This window comes from Nycticebus coucang, chromosome 9 (assembly GCF_027406575.1).
Source record: "Nycticebus coucang isolate mNycCou1 chromosome 9, mNycCou1.pri, whole genome shotgun sequence".
Classification (NCBI taxonomy): domain Eukaryota; kingdom Metazoa; phylum Chordata; class Mammalia; order Primates; family Lorisidae; genus Nycticebus; species Nycticebus coucang.
Window position 1 is genome coordinate 45,422,639 of NC_069788.1, and position 11,285 is coordinate 45,433,923.

The window sequence follows — 11,285 nt, forward strand, 5'->3', positions numbered from 1 at the left end:
CTGTATCCTCCCATCTGCATCCTTGGTTCTTTCCTACCTTACCCCAGGCTCTATGGGCACACACCAAACTCCAGTCCAGAAAAGGATTTTTTTTATTCAAGTAACTGCAAATAGGAAACCAGAGGGGGAGCCCCAGGCCGGGACAAATTATGGCCACCCCCTCCCCAACGGGGGGAGAAGGTGGCCCCTATACCCTTCGTGGTCAATTTAGGCCCCCCTCCTCATTCTGCTGCAGCATCCTTGGGGCAGGGCCCCACCTTCCCTGGGACTGGGGTGGTCAGTAACCCAGCCTGCTGTGCCTCCGCCCCCCTTCCCCATAGAGTATCTTGGGGGAGGGGTTGATGTGGGCAGAACAGGAGTCGATGAGGATGACCATTTGGTGCTGGTAGCAGCAATGACGATGTTGAATGGAACACGGAACAAAAAACAACACAACTGTCCAGAGGTAGTTTGTGAACAGAGGAAAGATGGAACCAGAACCTTGGGGGTTAGGGAGGAGCAGGAGGGTGGGGTGTAGGCAGGGTGAGCCCTGGCTGCAGGGGGAGGGTAGGAGCAGGTAGAGTAGGGCAAGCAGACCCAGCCCACCTTAGGTGGCTGCTGCAGGGAATCTGGGCCTCTCCTGGAAAAGGGGTGACTGTGCCTCCAGCACTCAAATAGTCTCAGATCCTAGGCATAGGGAAAGGTGAGCTAGGACCCATGTTAAGGGGGAAGGACTCATACCCCTTCCACCTTTCTTCCTGTGCCCCAAGGGGTGTCCAACCTAGTACAGAGACTAGGGAAGGAAGAAAAGTGGAAGTAAGCCCAACATGGTGACAAAGACACAGGCTGGCTAGGGGCCAAGCAGCCACCTCCCTTGGCCACACCTGTTGCCAGGGCAGTGGCATGGGACATGCCAGAATGAGATGGGGCTTGGGCCCCTTTTAAGGCCAGGGGAGTCCTCCCAGGACTCTCTCTGGGAAGCCAGAGGGAACAGTAGAGGAGCAAAAAGGGCCCCCAAACCAAGAGCCCAGAGAGCAGTGTCCTCACCGTTGAGGGAGTGGAGACAGAGCAGGTGCAGAGCGCGGCTAAATGGGATGTTAGCCTTGTCCAGGAGAGCAAGTGTGTATGTATGGGTTGGAGGGGTGGCTGGGAACCAAGGCCAGGGGAAAACTGCTTCCCACACAGCCCACAGGGGCCCCGCAGTGGCTGGTGTGCTGTGTAGTGTGGAAGTGAGGGCAGGTAGGGGGCTGGCAGAGGCAGTGGTGATGGGGGCATGGGGGAAGGGGCAGGGCAGTGGGAGCGGAGCAAAGCTGTCCAGTCCCAGAAAGCTGCTCCTCAGTGAAGGGAGCAGGCAGCAGGCACGGTCACTGCTCCTCCTCTGAGGACTCCTGCGAGATGCCCTCCTCTTCCTCCTTCTCCTGTGAGGTGGGCAGAGCTATCAGTGTGAGCTCTGGGTCTGTCCCCCACCCCCTCCCTGTACTCCCTGACTCCCTAGAAGGGGGATGAGTCAGGGCTGAGTGTGTGGGTGACTCAGCAACCTCTACGGCAGGGTTTCATTCATAAAAAAGGAAGAATTTAAAAGGAGGAAAAATACCCACACACATTCTGCTCTCACCCAGAGCCAGAAGCCAAGGCCCCCTTGGTCCCCAGTGGGGGCAGGAGGGTGCAGCCCAGTGAACATTAATTCAAGGACCTGACTGGTTCGCCATTGGAGGGGAGGCTAGAGAAAGGGTGACTTAAGGATACATGTGTCCCCCCATGGGTACCCTGGAACCAGGTGGTCTTACCCCACAGTGGCAGGTGCTTGGCTGTGGAGCCCTAGTCCATAGTCCTCTGGGGTGGATGAGGGTTGACCCCAGGCCAGGGTGGGGAGGAAGGGGAAGTGTGCCGGGGCTCACTCATTGGGCGGGAATGTTGGGACACCACACGGGGGCTAGCCCCCGTGACAGGCAGCAACTCCAAAACAACTTGTTTCCTGTTACTCACTCCAGGAGCCTGGCCAGCAGCACCCCCAACCCCTACCCCACCCCACCCCAGTGGTGGCTCAGCTCTAGGAATGAGCTTCTTGGAGTTAAGGGGGCAGGTTAGGTGTAGGAAATGGCCAGGAGTGGAAAGGCTGGCATGATCATTACTGCAGTGTATCCCTAGAGATACCCTAAGTCCTCCCCACCAGCTAGGAGGGGCTCAGAAGTGGACGATGCTCCTGGTGAGCAACTCTTTTAACCAGCTGTGACCCCTGCCCAAGGCTAAGCTCCCAGAAGGATCATAGTGAGGAGAAACCTCATCCCTTCCTCAGATGGCTTTCCTCATCTCTGTAACAAGAGGGGAGAAACTAGATGACTTCCAGTATCTCCCCCCAGTACTGAACCTATTCTAGGGGCAGAGGGAGGTGAGAACCCCTTCTCCAGGGGGGCAGAGCAGGCCAGGATGTGGCCTTATTTGGGACCCCTCATTTCTCAAAGGGACAGCCCTTTCAAAGACCTGTGCAACCCCAGACCTCAGGCCAGGAGAACACCCATGGTGGGTGCTCAGGATTAGGCACTTATATTAACACCCTCCCAAGAACCAATGAGGTGGAGTCCCAGTCCCTGCTGCTTCACCTACCAGTTTTTTGGGTCTGCCCCTTGGTTTCCTTCCTGGAGTTGTGGTGGTTTTCTAGAGAGTTAGAGAAAATACCCCCTAAGTCAAAAATGCTCAACAATGGTCACCCAATGACCAATGCCCTTGACAGTGAGATAGGTGCAGAACTACCTACCTCTGTTTAGGGCAGTCCAGGACTCTCACTCAGCAGGTCCACCCAAGCCCAGCTGGTGATGACTGGCCAGCCACACTTGCCCCACTCAACATACATACACACACACACGCCCCCTACTCCCTCCTCCACCTATGACTCAGAGGATATGAGTCGTGTCTTGAAAAAATAAAATAAAAAAAAAAAAAACAAAACAACTTTTCTGAAAGCCTGATGCCACTGTGAATCTGGCCTTGTCCCCACTTTCTCCAGACCAGGAAAGCTACAGGACTCCTGCCTTGATTTCCTCATTGTCCTGAGCAGGACCAACCCCATAGAAGTCAGTCACCACGCTGTTTTCCCCAGTGAGCAAAACACAGCACCACCCCCTTGTGCAGGGAAGGGGGTCCAGGAATCAGGACAACCTAGCCCCTTTCCAGACCTCCCTACAGCCGTGGCCATGGAGAAATCAGAGGGATTTTTGCTCTGCATCTGCCCAGGAGTGGCCCTATCTCAAGCCTCACCCGGGTCTTGGCAGCACCCTTGTTTTTGCTTCCCTTTGGTCGGCCCCGAGGTCTCTTAGGTGTTGGCACTTCGCTGGGCTCCTTCTGCAAAGATAGATGGAGCAGTCAGGGACACAGTCACCACCTTCTCAGCCCCTTCAGAAAACAGAGGCTCCCTCTGCTCCATCCCAGCAGGGTCATGTCAGCAAGAATCACTTGACCCAAGTACCCACATGAGTGACATCCATGTGAGCCATGGTGACAAGCCCTTCAGTACCCAAGGCCTTAGCTGGACCATTTTTGCAAAGCTCCTCCTAACCTTCCCTTTGATCCCCTGGGGTTTTCTAGGACAACAAAAATGGTCAGAAGACTTTTAAGAAAAGTATCACAGGGACAGAAAATGTTAGGTGGCTCTGTCTAAGGCCCAGTTCTGGCACTGATCTTGAGGACACAATGCTGAAGCCTCAATTTCCTCATCTGTAAATAGTGATGAGACGCCTCTTGTAGGGGGTTATGAAAATCAAATATGTGTAAATATCTAGCACTGGGCCAGGATTGCTGCCCATTCCTCTAGAAGACACATGCTGGAGACTACTGGAATGCATCCAAGGGGAAGGGTCACCTCTAGGATGCCTCTGGGGAAGAAGTATGTCCGGACCCCAGAGATCCCTGCCGTTGTTGCCACTGAAATTTTAAAAAGCTTGAGATGGAATAAAAAGCTTTTGCATAATGCATAGAAGCTGGGCAGTAAAAGCTGTCAGCTACTGTTTCCCAGGGGCAGCTGCCCACGGGCTGTTTATAACCATGGTCCAGTAACCCAACACCCCTCTGGACACTCCCTACCACTGAGCAAAGCTAACAGGCGAGGGACAGGCTAAGAGGAGTATGAGTTCCTCAACCTCAGGCTCAGAAGGTGGCAGTTGACTCCTCACAGCTCATGTGTCCTTAAGACCCAGGGACTGGCCAGTACAGATCATGTTCTACCTTACACAAGGAAGACCTGCAGATGAAACAATCTGCCCAACATTTAAGCAGCAAGGGTCAGCCTAATTCCTTCCCTCACCTCGTCTCTTTCCCAGGAATGGTTAGTGACTGGGCTTAACCAACAGCTACCCCTTGCCTGGGGGACAGTTGCCTCTGGAGAAGCAAAGCTCTCTACCACAAACCACCTGGCTAGCCAATCTCCCTAGGATGCCCCACAGTACCAGGCTGGCTGTCTCATCCTGTGAGACCTTGTGGGAGCAATACCAGGGTTCTGAGGAACACTGCCAACAACTTCCTTTTTACTTCTTGAGCTTCAATTTCCATTTAAAGAGCCAAAGGCAAAGTCCATTCCAGGACTACTCAAAAGGTGGGCAGTGGGTGATCCAGCCTGAGCTGAGAAGTACAGAAATTGACAATAAGTTACTTAGAAACTTTTATAGCAAACTGACAGTAATTTTATGTGCACTGACTCTAATGATGAAAACTTTAGACTTTCATGTTTATTTATTTTCATTTTTGTTAATTCACTGGTCCACAGTAGACTGGGGAAAAAAAGGGTGGGCGGTTTAGTGTAGGTACTGGCCTATGATCACCAGGTTGCCTCTGGCTTAGACTTTTGGGCACAGGCTTCAGAACTCAGCATGAATACCTAGGCTCCCAGTTCTCTCCTGGGGTCTCAGAGTTGCATGCAGGGTAGAGAACACATGGGAGGGGAGGACAAATACAAACACACAGAGGAATGACTCTGCACTCCTCCATGCATGTTCCCACTTGCTGAGACACCAGGTACCCCCCAGCCCAAAAGAGTACACCAAAGCAAAGATTTGGACACCCACCTGACTCCCTACCAGCGCTGTCCCAGGACTCACCGGAGGCTGCTTGCGCGGCCTGCCCCGGCCTCGTTTCTCAGTCCCATCCTTTTCCTGCTTAGAGGCCAGGGGCTGGCTGGACTTCGAGCTCGACTCGCTCATCTTTCCTCCTCTTACGATTAGGTGGAAGAGTGATGGCTGGGATCCTGGGAGACAGTGAGAGTGGTTTTGTAACATCTCGCTATGGCCACTCCTCAACCCCCTCAAAACCCCCTAACCTCAAGGTACACTGCAGGAAACTGCCTGCTCCCGGTGGTGGGGGCCACCAACCCTGCCCAGTACAGAGGGGTCTGCCACCCCAGCATGCTGCCACAGGGTGGAGCAGGGCCGTTGGGCCTAATCACCTCCTTATCTTCTCTTCAGAAGGGCTCTTTGTTGTCCTGCCTTGACACCACCCCCACAGGCCCTAGAGATACAGCCAGCCAGCCCAGACCTAGCTGCATGGGTAGGGCAAAGGTGTGGGCAGGGTGGGGGCTAACACACTGCCAAGGTACCCTCCCTCTGTAGCCAGCTGTTGCCCTTTTACTTTAGGAGAAAAACCAAACCCGGGCAGTTCAGAGGGGACTAAGAAGTAGTAAGAATGAGACCTTGGGATCTGGCAGCCATGGCTGACAACCCCCTGCCTACCTTGCTGATGATATCTGGCTATCTGGCAAGGTCCAAGCCTCAACTAAATGCTAAAGCAAAAGTGTCAATAAGGCAACCAGGGTTGGTGCCTCCCCACCAGCTCTCCAAGGGTAAAGTCCCCATGCAGAGAGGGGGACAGCTGACAGAGGAAGATGGCTGAACCTGCAGTGGGTAGGATGACAAAGGAAAAGGGGTCTAAACCCAAAGGGTGTCCTCTTCTCTCCCTTTACCCCTGGCTGGCTTTGCCCACCTACTACTGTCAACTGAAATGGACCCAACTAACGGAGCTTAGCTGGCCCCTGGAGCTACTGGTAGGGCTGACCCTAAAAGCATCTTGGTCCTTTTCTAACATCATCTTTCTTCTCAGAGGCCTACTGGGGTTCAGTTGACACCATTCACTGTGACTTTACCACAAACCCCCTCCTGTGGCAAGGAGTGCCTGCTCTCTGTATTTGGGAAGAGTGAGGGTCCTACATATCTCCATCCTACTGCTACCCACAAGCCTGCCCTTGGTAAATAGGTGGGCCCAAGTAGCTCCAATTCTGAAAGGCTCTCAATCTGTAAGATGGAGGTTATGAATAAGGCACCTGATCAACTAACCTTTCCAGACTGCTTCAAGGATCAAACTAGGCTAATAGTTTTCAAAAACTTAAAATAATGAAAAAGGCCTGGCATGGTGGCTCATGCCTGTAATCCTAGCACTCTGGGAGGCCAGGGTGGGGCGGCCTGCCCTGAGCTCAGAGGTTCAAGACCAGCCTGAGCCAGAGTGAGACCCTGTCTCTACAAAAAAAAAAAGCTGGTTTCAAGGGCAAGACACGATCGTAGGAGGGACTTTACCTAACAAAAGCAATCAGTGTAACCTGGTTTCTTGTACCCTCAATGAATCCCAACAATAAAAAAAAATAATAATTTTTAAAAAACTGGACATTGCGGCAGGCGCCTGTAGTCCCAGTTACTTGGGAGCCTGAGGCAAGAGAATGGCTTAAGCCTGAGAATTGGAGGTTGCTGTGAGCTATGATGCCTTGGAGGTTGCTGTGAGCTATGATGCCACGCACTCTACTGAAAGTCGCAAACTGAGACTCTGTCTCAATTAAAAAAAAAAACTTCACTATACCAAAAGAACTAGACCATTTGAAAATGACTTTTCTTTGCTCTTTTCAGCTTTTGAAGCAATTTGTAATTTTAACCCAATGAAAGGAAAAAACATTTCACAAACTGAAGTAAGTGAAGCCCCCCTTACTGCCTGAAGCCCCCCTCAAGCATTAAGCGACCCTCCAGATGACAGGTCTTTGTTTGGTAATTACTCTATTTTACAATATTTAAGACTTGTAGAACCTTTTAAGCAAGTGGTTGGTGATTTGTCCTGCTCTGTCATTAGTGGCTTGGCCTGTTCTGTAATTACAGCCAGTGATTAGAATCTTATATTACACCACAGATTCCCCCTTCAAACTTAACATCAAAATTAATCAGCTAAATAAGTCCTGACCTCACATAAGGTCCACCTGAGGTCCCCTCACAGAGGGGGTTCCAGTTGAAGGAAGCCAGTCCACAATCTTCTAGAGCCTGGCCTGGCCTGCCTGGAGATCCTGGTGGGTCTCCCTGGAACCTCATACCGTCTGGTGCCTTCCCACAATTCCTGCTGCTAGGGACCCTTTAATCCGCCCCCTCCCCCAGAGCCAACCCCCCATGAATTGAATAAAGGCCTAAGAAGGCCCTCACTGGTCTCTTCCACCTGTTTCTTAAGATCAGCAAGGCCTGTCCTGGAGAAGCCACATTTAAAGCCTAACCCCAATCCCTCGGTTTGTAGCGAGCCTTTTTGGCCTCAAGCCTGTATCCGCCACATACCCTAGTGAGCTCCTCAAATGCTTAAGGACTCTTTAGGAATTACCCTGGGAAATCATCTTAGCCTTTAATTTTAAAAGTAAATAAATAAAACATAACCCAGAGAAACTGATGAGTGGCCCAAGGTCACACAGCAAGTTGGCTAGCAGGATGGAGTAGGTTGTCGGTGACCCTTCCAGTCTGCCATACTGTTTATCCGCCTAGAGGTTGGTTTAGGACCCTGTCGAATACTGCTCCAGACTCGGACCCAGGGTGACTCTGCAAGTGTCTGCACCAGGCCGCTCTAGGCCGACACGCCGGACTAGGGACCAGGGCGCGCTGGGGGAGGGGCGCAGGCCGCTCATCCAGACGCGGGAAACCAGCGCACCCCGACCGCATGCACCGCCACGCGGGTGCACCGGCCCCACTTACTGCCAGAGGGGGCACCCAAGCCCGCCTTGGGGCAGGAAACCTGGCGCGCGCTCGCGCGGAGGAAGAGGAAGAAAACCCCCTCCCTCAGCGCGCCCTCCCCACAACACAGAACCCCAGAAAAAATAGAAACGGGGAGTCAAAGGAACTAGTTCCAACAGAGCCTAGCAAAGCAGAGAAACCAGTTTGTGGGGGTGGAGGGCAGGCCTAGCCCCGGGGGCTGAGAAGGCGCGGGCCAGGCCAGAGGTGGGGTCGGGGTGAAGCCCCAACCCCAGGCCCGCGATCCGGCCTCATCTGCCTAGGGGGCACCAGGAGGAAGGCCGAGAGGAAGCAGGGCAGAATTTCGGGGTTCCTCCCCAGCCCCCTCACTTCTAGAACTTCCCTAAGCTATAAGGGACGCCGACCCCCGACTCCTCCGCGGCGCCGCAGCCGGTTCCTCTCCCCGCCCCTCACCCCGGCCCGGGCTCAGGCGGGAGCGGCCGCCGCGCGAGGTGCACTGGGTTCCGCCGGGTGCACAACTCGCGCTCGCTGCAGCCGCGCGCCCCCCTCCCCCACCGCGCGCCTTTCCCGGGTCCCCGCCCCCAGCAGGGCGTCCGCGACGCGGAGGAAGGGGTGCGGGCGTCCTCCCCGCGCCGCCGGGCCCTGCCGCCCGCCCCCGCGCCGCGCGGCCCTCCCCCGCCGGCGGCTCGCGCCGCCCCGGCCTGGGAATAAAGCCGGAGGCGCGCGCTGCAGCCCCGGGCAGCTTGCAGGAGGGGCGGCGTGCAGGCGGGGGCGCCGGCGCCCTCCTCCGCCACCACCGCGGCGGCCCCACGGGACGACTCACCGCGAGCTCGGCCGCCGGCCTGCGGTGCGCGCTCCGGGCTGCCGGGAGCGACGGTGCTGGGCGCTGAGGACCGGCCTGCCTCCGCCGCGGCCGCCGCTGGTAGCAAATGCGGATCTGAAACCAGAAGAGAGAGCAGAGGCGCTCAGTGACCGCCGCCGCCGCGTGCTCGCCGCCCAGGCCCCCGCGGGGTATTTATATGTCACATTCAGGCGGGGGGACAAAAATATTCCCCCTCCCCCGAAGGATGGCGAGGGGCAGGAAGCTGGGCACGGCCCGTGCGCAGCCTCAATAAATAAATAATTTAATTTAATTATAGATATAAAAAAAAGCCACCAAAGCGGCCGCGAACTCACGCCTTCTTGGAGCCGCGCCAGCGCCAGAAATAGCCGCGACTCGGAGTCCCAATTAGAGGAGCGCAGCCCCGGCTCAGGGGAGCTTAAAAAGAGCGACCCAGGGGCAGGGGGGACGGGCCGGCCCGCGCCAGCCGTGTCACCGAGGGGGCGGGGCCATGCAAATTAGCCCGGGGATTTAAAAGGGCGGCCGCCAGCCAGCCACCGCCGCCGCGGCGCGGGTGGGTGCTAACAGCGGGTTGGGCCGTTAGGCGGCCTGAGCTGCGAAGCGGAGTGGGTAACCTACTCCACACGGTCCCGCACTGAGAAGAACCGGAAGGGCCGTGCAGAGGAATCACAAAGGAGCTTTTCACTGTGGGGAGGGAGGAAAAGATGTCCTTCATCTCTGAAACTAGGATCCCAGGGGGAGTCACCCCTAGGGGTATTCTGGGCATGTGGATCTGCTCCACTTAGGGTGTGTGGGGGCTGTTGGGTGAGCGTCCGTACGGGCCGAGTGGGGCTGAGAAGCACTCCAGTTACAGAATTTTAAGGCCTACACGCCGCCCCCTTCGCCCAGATAGACGGTTCGTAGATTTCCCCCGGGCGGACAGGTGTCAACGTGTGCATTTCAGTGTCAACCCGCTTGTGGCTAACTGGTGAAATACAAATCTTGTGAAATTCAAACGTGAAACTTGTGAAATCCAAAGTGTTCTAGTTTTATTAATGGCCACGAGCGAACCACAATCAAGGTGGAGCCTTCAAGCAAAGCGAACGATTGGCTCGTTTGTAGGTATACCCGAGGGAGGATTCATTCCTCTGGGTGACCTGGATGGTGTTTGGAAGACAATCAGTCTCACTTTGGGCTCTGACCCTCTACCGCTGTGACTTAAGAAATAAAGGGTGGGCCGGAGGTCGCCTGGAAGCGCTTTGAGGGCAGGGAGCGAGTTTACTCGCCATACCCGCCGGGCCGGGTCGCCTGGTGCCTGGCTCAACAAAGACTTGTTGCGCAGAACAAGGAGGAAGCCAAAGTGGGAAGATGGCGGGGAGGGCGGTGGGGGAAGAAAGGGCGCAGTCGGAGAGGCGCGCCCTGCAGGCCGGCCCGGGGCCTTCTCGGGCGCACCTCCCGGCGCCTGGTCCCTGAGGCGGCCTTCCACACCTCCTGTGATGCAGGGAATTGTAATGCGGTCTAGTGACACAAGGCTGTGACTCATGTTTTTCTTTGCTCCCCTTCCCGGTCAGCCGAGGCCCTGGCCCAGCCCCCTCCTCAGGGGGCGAGCCGGCCGTGAAGGGGGAGACGCTGGAAAACCCTGAGCCGGGAGTGGAGGCGGAGTGGGGAACTAGAGGGGCCGGGCCTCCTACTTTCAGGAATGTTTCAGGAATGTTTCCGGTGGGGGTGGGGAACAGAGCGGGGAGTGGGCCCAGCCCCCACCACGAGACAGCGGGCTGGCGCTCTGGGCCCTGGGCAGCACGTGCTCGGCTGGGTGGGGGCGGGGGCGCCTCGGCGGGAAGGCGCTGGAGGCCGGGAGAACGAGTTCAAAGGGGAGGGCGCGGGCCCGGGGCTGGCCCGGCCTGGGGGTGGGCCTGAGGACGCCCTCTGCGCTGGTTCTCCGCCCCTGGGCCCAGGTGAAACGCAGTTCCTGAGAAGTCCCAGGGCCGTTCTGGAGGGGAAAGGAAGTCACCGTAGGGTGGCCTGAAGGGAGGGGAGAAGACGGCGGAGGGGAACGCTTGGGAGAGACTGGGGGAGGGGCGACCTGCCCCTTTGTCTGGAGCCTGGGGGTGGGGGTGGGGCGGGGTGGAAGCGCGCTGCTACCTCCATCTTTGTGCCCTGTGTTGGGCGCGCGCGCTTAGTAGGCCGGGAGTAGAGTTGGCCGGAGGGCGTGAAGTTTTGAGCTCGGGAAGTTTTGCAGCGTGGAGAGGAAGAGCGATCTTCAGCCTCTACCACGACCGCCACCACCCCAGGTCACAGGCCCCTGGCAGCAAGCTGGGCCTCCAGGCCTGGGCCAAGGATGGCCTCTTCAGAGCAACACAGGCCCCTAGACACAGCCCTCACCTAGACCGCCTTGGCTTCCAAGCACAGGCTTTGGGTCTGGGGCTTGGCAGCTGGGGCGATGCCGAGAGGGTTCTGTCAATCCCAACTCTTCGACCCAGCTAACCTCGGGACAGTTCTCTCGTTCCATGTGTGTGTGTGAC

General features: G+C 56.3%; 1 protein-coding gene across 4 annotated transcripts; it reads right to left on the reverse strand.

Moving 5' to 3' along the window:
* Positions 1 to 74: 74 nt before the first annotated feature.
* HMGA1 (high mobility group AT-hook 1) lies at positions 75 to 9,282 on the reverse strand. Of its 4 annotated transcripts, none has more exons than XM_053603266.1 (6): positions 9,120 to 9,282; positions 8,767 to 8,880; positions 5,034 to 5,212; positions 3,235 to 3,318; positions 2,584 to 2,634; positions 75 to 1,397 (listed from the first exon to the last, which is right to left on the reverse strand). In XM_053603266.1, the coding sequence occupies exons 3-6, from the start codon at positions 5,166 to 5,168 to the stop codon at positions 1,344 to 1,346; spliced, it is 324 nt and encodes a 107-aa protein (XP_053459241.1). In that variant the 5' UTR covers positions 5,169 to 5,212; positions 8,767 to 8,880; positions 9,120 to 9,282; the 3' UTR covers positions 75 to 1,343. The 4 variants fall into 4 exon arrangements, with proteins under 4 accessions (XP_053459241.1, XP_053459243.1, XP_053459239.1 ...); XM_053603268.1 differs by having other exon boundaries at positions 5,067 to 5,212; positions 9,120 to 9,208; XM_053603264.1 differs by having other exon boundaries at positions 1,276 to 1,394; positions 2,580 to 2,634; positions 9,120 to 9,244.
* Positions 9,283 to 11,285: the final 2,003 nt, after the last annotated feature.